Source organism: Scatophagus argus, chromosome 18 (assembly GCF_020382885.2).
Source record: "Scatophagus argus isolate fScaArg1 chromosome 18, fScaArg1.pri, whole genome shotgun sequence".
Classification (NCBI taxonomy): domain Eukaryota; kingdom Metazoa; phylum Chordata; class Actinopteri; family Scatophagidae; genus Scatophagus; species Scatophagus argus.
This window is the reverse complement of record NC_058510.1, coordinates 18474084-18491889: the sequence shown is the minus strand read 5'-3', so window position 1 is coordinate 18491889 and position 17806 is coordinate 18474084. Positions and strand designations below refer to the sequence as shown.

Genomic DNA, 17806 nt, shown 5'->3' with positions numbered 1-17806 from the left:
GCTTCATATCAAAACTAGGTATTTTAACAAGAAGTCCGGTCCATCATTCTGAAGTAGTTTGGCTTCCCAAGGTGTAATTTTATTTGTGCCCTGGGACAGTTCAGTGATTAGTAACTATCAGAAAAGACATATTACCTATAAATGAAGTTGCATATATCCTCACCACTCTGTTCTTTAAATGTCTGAAAATGATGTGATATGGACTAGTTTTCTGGCTAAGATGTCATCGGCCTAACTACAGACAGACATTTTGTACAGTAAAAAGCTCAAACAAATCAATGGGCGCACAAAACCACACTCACAAAAGCTCACAGGCGAGCTGTTGCTCTCTGCTTTCTTATTTTTAGAGCTTCTAATACTTTGACAAAAACTAGGCTCGGTTTAGGTCGTTCAAGACAAGTTCTCAGGTCAAATGTGTACCCCAAAAAAAACCTCACATTGTGGATATTCTTAATGTATACCCTATGACAGACTCAGGACAATGAAAATGGTAGCACGAGGTGGGCAACTGGCCAATCAGCCGGAAAAAAAAAAAAGAGAGAGGGAGAGAGAGAGAGAGCGAATGATGGAGGTGGAGGGTAGGACTGGCGGATTTTAAGCCTTAGATGGTCCATCTGACTGGTGTGTGTGTTTGTGTGTAGATGCGTTACTGACCTCCTCATTGAGGTTGCTGACCAGCAGGACCCCACTGGACCCCGCCTGTCCAGCTAGGGCCACCCTCCCTGCAGCAGCAGCAGCCGCCGCTGCCGCACTCAGAGGGTTCAGGGCTCCTGGCAGGAAGCAGACAAGACAATCATGGAATGGAGAGCAGCGCTTCCATAACACCAGTGCATTACAATGTTGAGAAGCAACTTTTAAAAAAACAGCCAAAATGACTGATAATCTCTATTTAGTAGTAATTCAGTTAATTTCAACAGTTTTAAAGAAAACACTTGTTTCCTAATTTTTTTTAAACCTGTCCAGAATCTGATCAAAATGTCACATCTGAATAAATTCATCCCATGTGAAATCTAGTAACGTGGCCCTATAATTCAGAACTTATTGGTCAGAAACACAAGTTAAAAGTATTTAGCCAGTGAGTACAAACAACAACAACAAGGGAAAAGAAATAGATAAAAAAAAGTGATATACCTGGGATCTTACCGAGGAGGGAGTTGGAGTCTTTGCTGAAGGCAGCGGCCACCGTGGGGTCGAGGCTGGGCTGGCCGTCACCAGCAGGCAGCTCGGGTCGCGTGTAGTCGCGACTCTTATCATTGTTGTACTTGACATTTAGATTGACCAGCTTGGAGAAGTCAATACGCAGTGTGCAACATGAATTGTAGATGTTCTGGCCATCCAGTGCCTGGCAGGGAAGAAAAATAATCACTCCATGTTCGACTATACATTAGGTATGGCAACATTCTAACAAACACAGCAGGGGATTAAAGACCTCTTACCAGTTTGGCCTGCTGTGCATTGACCGGATCGCTGAACTGCAGAAGGGCCTGGAACTGATTGTTCTTTGTGAATGTGATTATCTTCATGACTGTGCCAAACTTGGAGAAAATCTGTCAACAAATATAATACAAACTTTAATATTCAAACAGTGGATATTATGTGACATGATGACTGAACATTTCGGTACTGTGTGGGTCACTGTGACTGCTGCCTGCCTGTTGCAGTACATCCAGCGTTACAGGGTAGAACATGTTGTCGATGATGATCCGCAGCACAGGACTGGAGGCTGCAGCGAGAGCCTCCTGTACATCTGAGCTTGGTGACCCCCCAGACTGGACTGCAGACACTGCCTGAAGCACTGCCTGGGTCCGCTACGGCCAAACACAAGCTGTTAGTCATTATCTTAAACGATGGAGCTCAACAGACAAGACAGTGACCCATTTTATTAACTATTAATGCAGTACAAAAAGTACAAACATTGACACGTATTTCCTCAACATCATCTCAAGTTACTTCACAATATGTAAGTATTAAGACAGTCAACCAGGAAGCATTAATTCTCAACCAAGTACTTACAAGGCACAAGAGCAGAAGGTGTATATTAGGAGTTTTTATGCTATTTAAGGCACACTAATCAATGAAATGTTGCTGTAGTGTTTATTAAAATGAAAAGCTGCATACATTTGGCAACATTGCTTAAACACAGTGGGTGGTCCTTTGAGTCAGATTCTACTAACCTGATTGCCAGCATCAGTTTTGAGTTCTTTGTGATTGGAGTATTGAATATAGACAGGGACATTGCGGACATGAGGAGTGACAGTGGTGTAGTAGTTGACCATAGTAATGGCTGCCTCTTCTGTCCCCATCTCCAAAAATGCCTGGAAGACAACAAAACAAACTCCACTAAAGTCGGACAAAACATTTTCCCATTTTCACTGAATTATGGCAAGTAATTTTAGATATTCTGCAAATAACAGATAGATAGATAAACAAATAAATAAACAGAGCAAACTATGAGACCTCTATGTTCACAGTGAATTTTAATTCACTACTGTGGATATAAGAGACGGTTTATCAGACAAGCACAGATGAAGCTGTCTGAATGTTGAGACGACACAGCTGCTGATCGATTAGGACTGGCCGACACACCGACACTGGCCCTGTGAGAACAAAGCAGCTGCACTAGACAGGAATCTAGGGGACAAATGCCAAGTACCTCCTACAACCCTCCTCAGGAGGCAGACAGCAGGCCTTTGTTTGACCACATGGGCATGTTTCAGATGCAGCTCAAGATTAGCAGGACAGCATTGGTGTGACACTTGGTCATTGGCAAGTAAAAATAAATAAATAAATAAAATGTGATTTGACCTCTGCTCTCCAGAAGAAAATAAAGAAAGACTGCTGTCACCATCCCACCTGCACTTCTCATGTCCCCTATGAATTAATCTGTGCTGTGAAACCAAAGCCTAACAGCTGTATTGTGATTCCTATAAATACACCTTGGCTGTCTGCTTCCTCCACTCACCTGGTTCTTTCCTTTCAGTGTGAGGATATTGGTGACTTTCCCAAAAGGCAAGCCGAGGGCGATGACTTCAGTCTCTGAGGCCTCATTGGGCAGTTTCCTGATGTGAAGGACACGCGATGGTGGGGCCTCCTCCACTCTCAGCTTTTTACTGTCACTGCCATTGGAAGCCCCATCTAAAATTTCAGCGTTAACAATGATTAACTAACCAATGCAATGATAGCGCCCTTCATCTAAAAGGGTAAGACTGGTAATATTCCATGTTTTTGTTTTTGTCTGTATTCTGCCCTTCTGAAATGAACAATGTGTTAGTCTGTCTCTCAGTACTTTAGCTTGGGTGGATCTGTAGCTCTCAGCCCCAGACCCACTAATTCCTATTAGGTAGGAATGGAAATTATAAGTCAATTCCATGCAAGTACTTGCATTAGAAACAAAAACCTAATACAAGAACAGGGCTCAAAATGAACAAAAATCAACCAAGTGTCAATACAGGTAGGGATCGGGTTAGAAAAAGTTACACATCTTAACCACCACTGTCAGTAGTGCATGTTAATACTGCTAGCTAGGTGATGAAAGATCACCTGTTATCTGTGTCCGCCGTTTTCTCCTTATGCTTAATTATCGAACTATTCCGCCATATGCAAGCGTAAAGTTATAAATGACCGCTAAGTGATCACATTTTTGGAAACAGTCGCACTTGAAAAATTGAGTAATTTCTTAAAACAAAAATATTATTCAAATAGTGAATTTGAATAAAAACTGAATCCCAACAATAACAAAGCAATCCAGACTTAGCACACTGCTAAGTATTTGAGTGAAGATGAACTACTGCGTGTGTGTTCATAATAATGAAAGACCATCTCTCTCAGTGCAACAGTTAGGCTCAGCGATGTGTTTTTAATTGTTTCAGGACAACAACGGCACTCTGAGACAGAGGAATAAGATATATTAGGGTTTGATATACACACAATAAGCTATTTTTTTTTTAGTTTGCATTCAAGTGTTGTCAAAGGTATGGGTATAAGGCAGTTTCAACATGAAACAATATTATATAATTTTTTCAGACAGAGATGTGATATTTGCTAATGTCACAAAGTCTGCCACAATTCGATCTGAATTTGATTCAAGTGCCTACAATCGATATGGGACAACATCATCAGGCCATTTAACACAATCAGTTACACGATATAGCTGAGTGTAACAGCTGTGTTGACACAAACAGGAGCAGTCAGTAATAGGTTTTGAATGGCTATAGTCAAGGAGAGGAGGGAGAAGAGGTAAAAGAAGCAGTCATATAGCCAGTTCCCAGTAGTCCAACAGTGCAGTCTGTGTCAAAAAGAAAATCATTGCATAGATGCTATCAGATCATTGATTACTAAGCTGATATTCCTGTCCAGATTGATGGAATGTTACATCCCAAGTAAAAGGAATAGATGATTTGGGAGACTGCTCCCCGAGTTAACACACAGAGGGTAATGCACAACATATGAAAACGTTTCCAATTTAAACAGCAACTTGGTGAATGGACTAGATCAATTTTAGTCTGTTTACATTTGTGACAATAAAGATTTGTTTCTGAAGGATTTGGGCATGAAAGCTTGTTGTGACTAGTAGATCACAGTCACAAAGCACAAAGGTATGGAAATGCCAGGTCCTGTTTTAAAGGTGTGATCACTCAATCAAGAAACCAAATGATGCAAATACAAAGTATCTGGGTCATCTGTGAATAGGTTTCTGAAAAATAATTTGTTTCATGCAGTAAAAACATGTGCTTTGTGAGCTAATGTTACAAAGGAATCCTGGAGCGTGAATTCGTCCTAATCTATTTAAGCACTCAGTTCTACAAGAACCGTTCATCATTTAAGCTACACCCCAGGTGTAGGCCCAACACATGAGTAGGCCCAACCATGACAGCTTACATGCATGGTGACATCATTTATGTACCATCCATCAATACTCTGGATTCAGCTGGGATAAAGAATTTTATCATGCCAATTTCCAACTCCAAACTTCTGAGATACAGATAGTGCACTTACTGCACAAAAAATGTGCTTCACAAAGAAAAAGGCTGTTAATTATAACTTAAATAACTGTTCCAAGATTTAAGAAATTAAGGAAATTAAACTAAGGAAATTATTTTCAGTGATGAACCAATCCACATCACATCTGCTCGTCCATGGAAATAAACAAAGCAATTTGAAACTGGTTGAAGAACTCTGTCTCCTCACATGTCAAACTGAGAATTTATGTCTATAGTCAAGCTCTCCTTGCAGCTTCAGGAACAAATCAATTATCAATGGACTGCTTTTTAAAAAGTACCAACACAACAGATCAAACCAATAAGTCAAATCTTAAAACTGATGTGCTAATTGCTAATGAGAATTTAATTATCTATGTACAAAGTAACCACTTAAATTTTGTACTGCTCAGCTGATTTTCCTGAGAATATAAATAATGAGAGTAACTGAGTGACTGTTGAGAATCCACGCAGTAGTTTAAGATAATGAAGGTGATTAGGAATTCTGTTTAGTAGCATGCCACCAAACCTATTTGCTTTAAATTTATTTATTTATTTGTTAGAAATCCTTCTCTTTATTTTTGAAAGCTCATCCAGGACTGGGAAATCCAGCATTTAAGGAACCATCCATCCACCTCTGCCAGACTGGATGAAACTACTTAAATAAAAGCAGTCTGAGGATCTTTATCTCACTTTATTAGACAGGTCCCTAGGGTGACATTAGCTTTGATTGGACTGTTGTGTAGCAATGGTAGACAGGGACTTTGATTAAAGATCTCACAAAAAGCTTGCGTATGTCTTTAACACCTTTCTTATTTTGTTGGCAGAGTGTTCAATAGTGCAACTTTGTCTGTCTTCTCTTTCTGTCTTCCGTAATTCCACATTCTGCACTTTTCACTGAGATGCTGCTGATATAATGCAAATGGTGAAGAGGCATTAAAATGCAGTGGTACCCAATATGTCTGTTCTGGTCACATGCTGCGTGTGGGTGCCCACCTACTGGGGAGCGTGATGTTATTCAGAATGAGATAACGGTTGAACACATGCAGCTTGTTTCACTTTTCAGACGCCTATTAATCCTTCCTTTTAAAGCGGTCGGTCACTACCGATCAAATGGCTTCATGCAAATGCTGCTCCCTGTTCAGGGGTGGTCGGAACGAACTCACCACTGATACTGCTCATGCCAGAGTTGGGACTGTTGTACATACTCAGCTCGTCTGATCCTCTCTGTGGAGGGGAAAAAAAGGGAGACAGTGTGGTCAGGCACAGCAATGGGGGAAAACTATTTCCATTTTCCAGACAGGCCCTCTAAGATTACAATAAAACAGAGGTCTCTGAAGACAGTTTAAAGCAACGAAAGATGAGTAGAAGAGTAGGTGGAAAGAGATATAAAACAGCAGAAGAGTGGTCAGGCTCCTCCTTTTCTAGTGTGGGTTTAATCTTGCTAAATTTAAGATGTCAAGACATGTCATTTCATCCTGAGCTATACTAGTTCCCAGGAGGTTTCCCAGAGCTGACAGGCGCCCTGTGCTCTTAAACCTGACTGATGGGATGAAGAGGAACCTGGCTAGGGACCCATTACACACACAACTTTATAATAGCTTCATACACTCCCCCTTGTTTCTGTCTGACTGAATTTGAACCAATTGTTCTTTTGTCACTAACATTCTTTATGGTTACGATAAACTAGATGTTGCAGGCTCTGCTGCAGCACCACGACACAAATAAATAAAGAAAGGGTAATAAAGTTGTCTAACTTGGGCCAAAATGTGAGCACACAGTGCACAAGCTACAAGAATCCAAGAAAAGACTTCTCTCCCAACAGCTGGCAACCCTCTCTGTTCTGTCTATGACACTGAAATATTGATGAATTAAACCCCAATGCAAAGCCCCACCATATCAGGGGAATCAGTATTTTATGACTGCTCGGTTTCCTTTCGAGAGAGGAATTTAACTTTGTTTTGAGCAGACAGAAATGCAGCAGGCACTCAACAAATCAGGTTCAATAGCTAGAACAAAAATGCGCTTACACAAGGAAACAGGTTTGTTTGGTGATCAGCAGGGACACAAGACCTACCCATTTAATTTAAGCCATCCTCTATGCTATAAAAGCTCAAAACAAATATTTTAGAGACATCTCACTATTATGGCTTTAATATAAGGGTACAATATTGAAAATAATGTAATTATAATCCCCAGTCCAACAAATTGACAAATCCAAAGGAAAAAAAACTGTCAAACAAGAATATTTGCTTATATTTACTTGCACCATGTTCATCATTCCAAAATTTAAACATTCCAAAAATTAAGTTAACCCCAGAAATCAGTGTCTGCAAGAGTGTACCAAATTGTATTCATGGTATGATGGATGCATGTGACCACGGGCAATACTGTGTTTTCCTGTTTGTCCTCATGACAGTGCTGTTGTCTAATCGTTACTATGAATAAACACAGACACAATCAGATTTAGTGCAATACAGCATTTTCTTTGATACTGGAGGGTTCTAATAACAGTCACTCTGGAAATGCCATTGGATTATTATGGATTGTTATTTAAAAGCAGAACTGGAGCACAAAACATACAAGGTTCAGAAGCCAGGAGAAGCTAAGACTAATATGGGAATTTCATAGTTAGCTCTACGGCCTAGTAGAGCTTTTTGGTTGTTGGCTGGACAAAAGAAGGTCACTTTGGGACCTGGGACATTGAGCTGTGGATTTTTCATTTTATGGACTAGACAATCAAACTAATTCACGGTAAAATAATCATAAATTTCAGCCTTTATGCCTCGACCTTGCTGCTATAAATACGCAAGTTGTTCTCCTAGCCAAATTTCTAACTAAGAAGATTGCAGAAGCACTCTATTTTCTGGAAAACCTTGGCCTTCAGCAATTGGGTCCATGGCTGAACTAAAGGAAAGAGGCCTTCCCAAAGATGCTGAACTCATTAATCTCTGGTCTAGTCTGGTTCTAGTCTCTGGTTTCTGGTTTGTCCAGAAACATAACCACCAGCAATGCTTGCAACAAGTTAAGCAAGTGATTCACTGTGAGTTGCACATACCAAGCTGACTATTTTGGGTTTGGTAGGTGCCAGTCTATGAGAAGTTACAGAAAGCTATTTGTAAGATAGCAAGCAAAACATTAAATGATTGGTTATGATAAATTGATGGCTTTGGGGGGGGGGGGGGGCTCTAAGCTAATGTTTGTATGATTATATAAATACATACATAATTATCCTTATATAATCTGTCACATGAGTGAATGAATGTTTGAAAAAATGCATATGCATTCAAGGGTTAATGCAGTAATCTCAATTTTGCCATATCCATTTCTTAAAACTCTAGCAGTTCAAGCACACAAGGAATAACAATGTGTATCTCATTTCATAATGCAACAAATAAGCACACCTACACTGCCGAAGTCAGGCTTGTGTGATTTGTGAGAACACTAAACAAAAACCAAAACAGAAAACCTACCTTCACTCCAACTGCAACGTCACCGATGCTGAAAAAGAAGAATTTTTCATTTGGTCAAAATATAAAAATTGTTATAACAAGGTAATTAAGCTAGTCTTGGCTCAGCTTAAGAGAGAAACTTGAATGCAGAAGGTATGTGTGGTTATGTTTTTCTGTTTGATGAGGAAAAAAGGTTTAAGAATATTTCCTTTCTTGAAATTTTCTTAGGTTATTTAGTTTACTTTCTTGCCCCTGCATAAACTATACACCCAATTGTGCAAATATATCACAAATTCCCAGTTGTCAGATTGATGTAGCCAATTGGCAAATTTTTGGAAAACATTTAGCCCAACCTTGCCACTAATACATTTCTTGTCATTGTCTTCTGACACAAGTACTTGTTCATTCACACACCCGTTATACACTAAAGTACAATTCTCTTAAGTATGTATACTATGTGTCTGACCCTCAATACTTAGGAACATAAACAACATCTGGTATCTGGTTTCATGACGTTATGCACCCACTATACAATCCTAAGGGGCTCATTTATAATTCATCACATCTTCCAGTATAGTTAAAGTCATGCTCCAATCAATGTATGGGCAACCTCAGTATTTAAACGTCACACCTTAATATTCTTGGGCTAATGTTAATATGTGATGTTATACACTTAACAGCCAACTCAGCATGACACTATTGGAGTAATATCAACAGTAAGCTAGATGACATTTAACACTGTACAACTTTGCTGGGGGATATAATTGCTTGCTGGAGCGATGCTGGCACATACGGATTTAAAACCAGAACACATCTCATGCTTTTCAGAAGCTTTAATAGATTTACTGTACTGGCTAAACAAAATCTAGCTAGGCACTTAGCTACAACACAAAGGATCAACGTTGCTATACATTAGTTAGCATAAACGGTTTGCTAAACTTCACTAGCCGCTTGGTTAGCATGCTACTTCAATATACTATTATAGAGAAGCAGCTTATGGGACATTATTAACACGTCTCCCTAGGTTGCCGCCACAAACGCTAGACACTTCCATCAAGGATAAGCAACAATACAGCTGATGTAACAAACAGCGGTTAACAGCGTTAGCTAAGTTACGCTACTATGCTAACATTAGGCACTTCCTTGATGGAAGAGAGCGCGTGGCTATGGAAACCCATTAACACAACCATACGACTCCTCCTCAGCTTCTCCATAAAATTACGCATTCACCTACTCAGCACTCTATCGTATCTCAGTGTAAATTAAATGAGACATAGTTAACATCGCTGATAATATTACCCGTCCATTTCTGTAGATTTTTTTTTTTCAGTGCCTCCGCTTTCGTTCCTCTTGTCTCTCCAGTTTACACCGAATCTGTGCACGCACGCATACACACGAGAGCAAAATGGTGGCAGTGTGAGGTTACAAGACGATGCATTGGCGGAAATGGGCGGAAAGTTCCGAGGCGTTTGAGCGCGCTACCTAGTTGTAGTTACCAAAAACACATCTGCACTTGCAGTTTATTAAGGAGTATTTAGCTAACTGTAACTGGCGACGTCTCCCTGGAACAGTTTATTTTGATAGGGACGGAAGTTTAGGACTAAGATTTAAGGAACCTGATTTCACTACCTTCGGTTTGGAGAAACAGCTCCTGACAGTTTCAAAATATTAGGCATACACTACTAACCTAATCAAGGGCACAGGTTTATTTACCAGTGAGAGTCAAAGACTTCTTGTTTACAATATAAAAAAAACTCTCACACTATTAATTGAATGTTAGCAAGAACCTGAAAACAACAACAAAAGCACCTTCCCGATGGGGGGGTGCTGCAACATGGGACATTTCTCAGTCCTCCAATAAGGAGTGAGCCACATATGACCATTCCCGCTGCCAGAAAATACCTTTAAAAGTAAAAAAAGTATTTTGTTTTTCATCATTAGAGTTTTTGTTATACTGTCCAAACGGTTTGTCTGTACACTTGTGAATTCATATCATTTTAAAAAGCATTTCCCTAGCTTCTACCAGACATAGCAACCATATTGAAAAAGCTATTGTGTCAAACTAGCATAGCAAGTTTCATAATGGCTGTCAGTGTAGGGGCACATTAATGGTAAAGCTCAGCCTACACAACAAAATTGCAATTGCATGGATTAACGAAGAACTCCTTTCAATAGTCAGGTATCTCCCTTTTTATTTATAAGTAAGTAGCTTTTTAAAAATCAGACCAGGCCACAGTGTAGCTTATATTTTATCTGTTCTGTATATTATTGTCAGTAAGCCAGAGGAAGATAGGGGTCCTCTCTACCTGTTCTGACGTTAGTATTGTCTTTATACAGCCAAACAACTTAGTAAAGACCCTGTCTGTTCAAAATTTAAAAAAATAAATCGCGAAATGATTTTAATAAATGTTGCAACTGTCCCTGTGCACTGTTGCAACCGGGTCAGTTGCAACTTTTGACTTTATCTATTCAAGTATAAATTGTACGTATATAATCATATATACACATGGTACAGCAGTGTGTGTGTGTGTGCGTAGCTGACAAATGTGGGTTTAATGAATTAAAATCTTGTCTTTCCAATACTCTGAGAAACTGAAGGAAATGCAAAAAAGTGTTGCAATTGTCCCCACTCTTCCCTACATGAAAACACACACACACACACACACACACACTTAACCTTTGCTTAAGATATTTAAAAATTGCCTAGTTTAAGCTATTCAAATCTTTCAGAGCATATATTCCAAACAAATGTTATATAGTTTGATTAATCAATTATTAATAGCTGATATAGTCACTCATAGTCACTTGGTTCATGCCAGGTTAGTTGGAGTGTGACCGCGGAGTAGTGAGAGGGCTTTTTAAATACCCGAACCCACCTACTCATGATGAGAACCAATCCACACTGCTGACACCGAAAAATATGCATTCATGAATCACCCAAAACCAACCCTATCTGCACAATCTGTGATCTGCACAATCCCACAATAACAGCTAGGGGCTGTTATTTTAGTCCATTCAGACAATGTTTTTATTTATTTATTGACTGTAAGCTGGGCAGGTTGGGACTCCCTCTGCATGCGAGGGGAAAGGAGAGGAGAAAAACAGGGCAGTTTTTGCATAATGATTAATCTTGACAGACATACGTCATGCTCCTGGGCTCCTGACAACGTCACGCCCTAGGTGAAATTAACGCCTAACTGCTTATCTTAAAGGACCTGGGATTTAATTAAAAATGACATTTCCCCAAAGACTTGCTCTTCTGAGGCTGCCATGTTGAAATTAGCTGATGAGGGGCCCTCTGAGCAAAAAGGAAATAAGCAAACTGTCAAATGCTCAGCAAACCACTGCCGTTTATCAGTCTTGCTCGCTGCTCAGGAAATAACAGTGGACTGACATCCTGCATGGCGCCTGCTGCACCACGGTTACAAGTCATTTTGTGATTATGGGGAGGGGGGGGGTCAAAAACACAAGCCTGTCAAATGTGATATGGAGACAAACAATGTGGTTGGGCTAAGTAGGGGAATAGGTTGCTAAAATGAGCTCTTAAGTCACCACAAACATATTCTGCCGCTAACAAAGGAATACTTTATGAGTTGAAATTTCGGTATTTTGTAATGAGTGCCACTCAAATAGTGAGTCCTCAACAGAATTAAACAAAACAGGGAAAGACAATGAAATGCTATTGAACACACAGAACTCTGCATCCAGGGCCCATAGTTATCAAGTGTCTTCAAATCGCTCCAAGATATCCAGCTTAATGTTAAACTAAGATTAAAAACACTTCTACATTAAAATGACATAACATAGTATTGATAAAGCTTCAACACTGACCTTCAGTAATGCTACAGGATATGGCTCATAAGTAATATCTAAATATTTTTAGTCTATGCCATGATATAAAATATATATCTTGGCAGTCGTGGATCAGCGGTTAGGGTGTCGGACCCGTAACCGTTGGATCGCTGGTTCGATTCCCCGTACCGGTGTCCATGGCTGAGATACCCTTGAGCAAGATACCTAACCCCCACTGCTCCCCGGGCGCTGCACGCGGTCGCCCACTGCCCCGGGTTTGCTGTGTGTGTGTGCACGTCACTTGGGTGGGTTAAACGCAGAGCACGAATTTCGTTGGAGTGAGTTCCCTCCAATGACAAAATATGTCACTTTCATCTTTCATCTTGATATACACATTTTGTGCAAAATAACATACTATAAATTCTCAAATCGTGACATAGGGTAAGGACAGAGGAAACCAGGCCTTTATTTTGAAGCAGGAATATGGCAACTGCTTTTTATTTCTAAAGTTCTAAAAAGTATACATTTATATACACATTTTCTGAGGGGGAGGAGATCTAAAAATGTGATTCTCAATGTTTCTTATAAGCTGAAAGAGAATATCCTATTGATAATCTAAATAAAGTATCCAAGTTTTAAACCCCTCTTGGATTACTAGCCAGCAGCATATAAAGTAGTTAAAATTAACACAACACTGCACAGAACTTTCACTCATAGTGAGGTATTTTAAAAGTGGGCTGTTATATAGCCTCACCTGTGGGTATAGAGCATGGATGAATGGCTATTAAATGCTATTGTTAGTATCATATATTATGCTATCATCATTTTCTGGAGTAATAGAGCTGCATATTTCTTCCACTAGACTTGTCTGCTTGGCCATAACCTCGTTGTCATCAAAACACATCTCCTCTCCTGTTCATTGTGCTGTCTGTGACTGAGCTCCATCTCCCAACAGGTTAGGACTCCTCTGGAGCTCTCCTAAACATAAGCAGGGATAAGTTAATAAAATGCTTTGATCTGATTTTCAGCCAGTTAGGACTTATTACTAACCTTGAGATGCTTGATAAATACAACCAGAGCATCCTGGACAATATTTAAGCTGACTCTCTACTGTGTGGTCTTACTGTCCAAAAATAGTATCCTATTTGTAATAAAGACTCTGTGTGTGTCTGTGTCTACCTCATCATCATCTTCTGTTGACAGAGGTGTCACAGCATCAGTGAGGGGACGATTGTGACAGGCTCAGTCAGAGGTGATGTCATCACAGTGCGACCTGCGAGGATGAGGGCACTCCAGTGGGGTTGTCTGTGCCAGCACTGGGCTTACAGACTGGGTGCGTTGCAGGAGGAGTTAGGTGTGTGTCAGTGGGTGTCACCCACAACATCTCCCTTTCCTTTAATAATCCCTGTTACTTTTAAATGTGTGTTGGCGTGCACACTGATACTTCCACAGGACAGGGAAGACACAGAAACAGTGGAACTTCCTGAGTAAGCCATCATTGCTGATGCACAGTCAGTATTCAGGTTGGTAATTTAGCCCTGCTTATTTGAAACTGAAACATTTAAACAGAGTAATGTAATGTCATCAAATGTCATTTGTGTCATGCCAACCAGCAGGGAGCTAAAATGTCATCTTGTCTGAGAATGAATATTTCTGCAGGGTCGGAGAACCCATTTATTAAAATCACGGCACCGGAGCCCTGCTGTGCTAAAGAGACAGTATTCCCTGTCATGTTTCACAGTGACCCTCCAGCTTGACATTTTGATTTCTCTCATTTTGTCCTTTCCAGGTTTCTCTCAGAGTGACAGCATTCATGCTTGTGTGTGTGCGTGTGTTTAAGTGTGCCTTGTAGTAAAAGCTGCCCATCCTAAAAGGCAACACAATGTGAATGTCAGAAACGTCAGGACGCCAACATGGACATCGGTGACATGGTGCATTGGCTGATGTACCAGGCATTGTTGTAAGAACATGTCCCCACTGCTACGCCGCTGCAGGCTTCCCTCACGATGTTTGATCTCTTTTGTCGTTATTTCTCAGTGAAGATTTCGAAGCTGCGACTTTTTTCGGATGGTCGACGCCAAAATGCTCTCTTCAAAGTGAATTTCCACATGTCTACATGCGTTTAAACGATCAGTCATTTACTGACAGCAGCTGTCGGAAGAATGTCGTTGTGAAATTATGCAGATATATTCAGCAGAATATCACAAACATTCATGAAATGCGGTTGCATTGCAGAATGTGAATTTTATGTGCTTTGACACCGTGCTGAATATCTAATGATCTGGGACTGACCTGTTTGCTTGAATGCCTGCCACAAAAAAAAAAAAAAAAGCACTCTAAGCTGAAGAATAAAGAGAGAACAGCAGCAGACTTCCCCACTCTATTTGATCAAATCCATAAGTTACTGTCAAAGCAAACTCATTCATGTTGACGGGGAAGGCGAAGAGGTTTTCAGGTTGGTTCTGACTGATAGGGGCTTCGTGGAGGGCTGACACAGACTATTTTTTTAAAGGCTAAAGATGCTGATACAGGCTAATTTCTGCTGAAATGCCTGTCTCAGTATTAATTTGACTTGAATAAACATTTAAAGTAAGACTAAATAACTTTTGGAAGAAGTAACACAATCTTACACCACTTGGGGCTACAGTGGTCATCGTCTGGGCAAAGTTACATAGTCTGCTACAGGTTCTTATTCATCTCGGCATTGTACAGTTTCTCAAACAGCTTTAGTCCATTAAACACTGTAACTAAAACTGATCATCATCATCATCATCTATAACAATATGTAATTCACCTGATAGTGTTTTACAGTCATTTTAATTCAATACTATATATTAATCTCATTGACAGAGAGATTAAAACAATGAGACACCTTGCGATCAGTTCATACATCCATTACAATTTTGATACCATAACAGCATGTTGGGGGAGTAATGTCATATACAGTAGACACAGTATACTCTTACACACGTCATCCCTATGGCCCCCATCCAGACTCAGATATTAAAAAAACCCCTCACATTCCACATGTGATTATACACACATATTGATTTCCAATATGACTGCATAGAAGTTCCCATGTCTCTCCATGGGGACGGAGACTCAGAGAGAGCTGTCTCTTTTGTCTCCACACTGTACTGAATCAATGTGTCGCAATCCAAGCAATAAGTTCAATATTCTCTCCCGCTCTGTTTCCAATTTGGTGCTCGATTGGAGACATCATTCTACAGTTGTCTTCACAGGGAGTGGCTGTCAGTGGGGACGTTAGTCTATCCACTGACTGGTGGACTGTTGAGGCGCCGCTGCATTTGTGCCGTGAGTGCATGCAAGGCCCCTGGGTACTAGAGAGTGTTAGATGCTCTTGTGTTGTTGTACTCACAGCCTCTGTTCACTGTCATCACATGACAATTGATTTCTACCTTTAAGATTCATTAAAATACGCAAGTCACAATATAACTTTTCTGTTTAAATTTACTCATTGAAAGTGCACTAGTCAATATTTATATTAACAATGAAAAAAAAAAGATTATATGTAATATATGAACAGTAGCTCAGAGAGTTGAAAGAGAATTATCAACTGATTCTAAATATATGAATATTGCTTGCTAGGTTATTCAGAGCATTAACATGTTTTCAGCTTGTTCTGGTGTTAGCACATGTCATGCCTGGTGTTTTTTTGTTATGCTTTGTCTTTTGATTTCAGTCCATGTGCCATGTTTCATGCTTGTCTTGTCATATGTTTCCATGTATTAGCTTCAAGGTTTTTGTCATGTCCTGTTTTATTTTGAAAGCGTCACTTCCCCTGTGTGCCCTGTTTTCATGTAGCTTTGCTTTTGGTTTTCCTGATTGCTTTCTCCCTCCTAATGTGTGTCACCTGTGTCTCGTTGTGATGTCTATTTAGTCCTTGTCTTCCCAGCCACCGTTTGTCTCTTGTATGCCTGTGTGTTCATGCCAGGAAACTGTTTTGTCTTGCCATGCCAAGAGTTTTTTGCCACAGTTTTCTTGATCTTAGTCACAGCCTGTTTTGTTTTTGTTTAGTTTTTGATTTTTGTTAAATAAAGATTATTGTTCGGACCTCTGCCTTGCCTGCCCTTTTTGTGACTCTGCATCGGGGTTCAGCTTTCTTCTGCGTCAGCCACGACGCTCCATTTGTGACAGTACATGGCTGGAAAAATGGCTCTGTGGCAGTGCTGGGTGTCATACAAATGGCTACAAAAGCTGTTTTGATTTGGTCTGAAAGACTTTAGCCTCAAAATTTGGCCCAAGAGGTATTTTGAAACTGCCGCAGGTGGTATAATTTATTTGATGCTGTGTTGGAGAACAGCGATCAAACCTAATTGTTGGTATTACAGTTCCTGCTTGCTCATTAGACAATACATGGGATAATAAGCACACGATAATAATTAGTCCAATAAGATATAATAAACACAATGTGCAGTAACTCTAAGAGACCAAATAGTTTTTCAGGAAGTTGCTTAGTTAATGTCACAATATTAAACTGAAGATTATTCTCTGATGTTGCTGATGATATTCTCCCTGATGTATGATGAAAGTTGATATTTGCTTCTATTGCTTTTATAATTTACTGGTAAGATATCACAGTGCACTGAAAATGAAATGTTGCTGCAGCTTCTCTTGCCACTTTCCAAAAAAATTCATAGAGAACCTTCATTTTCCTGCAACCTTTAGCAATTGCTTTCATTGCTAAGGCAGCAGTTGGAACTGGAATGTGCAAGTGTTTCCATCAAAAGCAAATATAACAGTGCTCATGACAGGGAGGGATGTTAACATGAATGAAATCCTTCTCTGTGCTGTAATGTTAACTAGCATAAATAGCTTAGTTAGCTTCTCATCCATAAGTAGGTAGATGCTTCTTTCTGAGTGATACAAAAAAAGTATACAGGAAGTTTTCACACAGAGATTTGAGACATTAAAGATACATTAATATTCACTGTCATGGTTGCGCCAACGCTAAAGGACGTCGGCCTCCTCAGGAAATAGAGCCGGCTCTGTCCTTTCTTGTATAGTGCGTCCGTGTTAGCTAACCAGTCCATTCTGTGATCTAATTGCAGCCGCAGGTACATGTGGACAAGCTCCACAGAGTCCATGTCGATACTTACTGGTTCTGAGTGGGGCCTGGGCCACCACCATCTCCATGGTTTTAGAGGTGTTGACATGTAGGTGGTTAGACCTGCACCACACCACAAAGTCCTTTAGTGGGTTCCTGTACTCTTTATTTCATGTGGTATAGTAACAATAAAAAATAGAACTACTAAAGGTTTAATCTTATACATCATCGCTGGACAGTTATGATTTACATGTCCAAAAGAGGCTTGCATGTCCAACTAGCTCATCGCATCAAGAAACCTGAAGAAATGCACCTAAAAACACAGACTTCCATGACTTATTTTCAGAGCATACAGAGTCTGGTGATGTATGTGTATTAGTGTGTGAACATCTGCTAAGCAAGTGTTTGTGCAGAAGGCCACTGCATTTCATATTCTTGCTGTCTTTTTTTATTAGGTTGTTTACCAGTGGAGCTGAATAGCGAGCAGTTGGGGGTAGTGAACGGAAAGGGAGGGAGGG

General features: G+C 40.0%; 1 protein-coding gene across 3 annotated transcripts in view; it reads right to left on the bottom strand.

Moving 5' to 3' along the window:
• LOC124049529 (polypyrimidine tract-binding protein 2-like) overlaps window positions 1-9942 on the bottom strand; it is an 18985-nt gene extending 9043 nt beyond the window's left edge. Inside the window, exons 1-9 of one of the 3 annotated variants that reach the window (XM_046371275.1) lie at window positions 9728-9942; window positions 8450-8477; window positions 6143-6203; window positions 2963-3135; window positions 2175-2315; window positions 1653-1808; window positions 1437-1547; window positions 1144-1342; window positions 655-770 (exon numbers count right to left, since the gene is read on the bottom strand). In XM_046371275.1, coding sequence (XP_046227231.1) covers window positions 655-770; window positions 1144-1342; window positions 1437-1547; window positions 1653-1808; window positions 2175-2315; window positions 2963-3135; window positions 6143-6203; window positions 8450-8477; window positions 9728-9735 — 993 coding nt within the window. In that variant the 5' untranslated portion in view covers window positions 9736-9942. Of the gene's footprint in view, window positions 1-654; window positions 771-1131; window positions 1343-1436; window positions 1548-1652; window positions 1809-2174; window positions 2316-2962; window positions 3136-6142; window positions 6204-8449; window positions 8478-9727 lie in introns of all 3 variants that reach the window. The other 2 variants (XM_046371274.1, XM_046371277.1) reach the window with 2 other exon arrangements.
• Between the last annotated feature and the right edge of the window lie 7864 nt (window positions 9943-17806).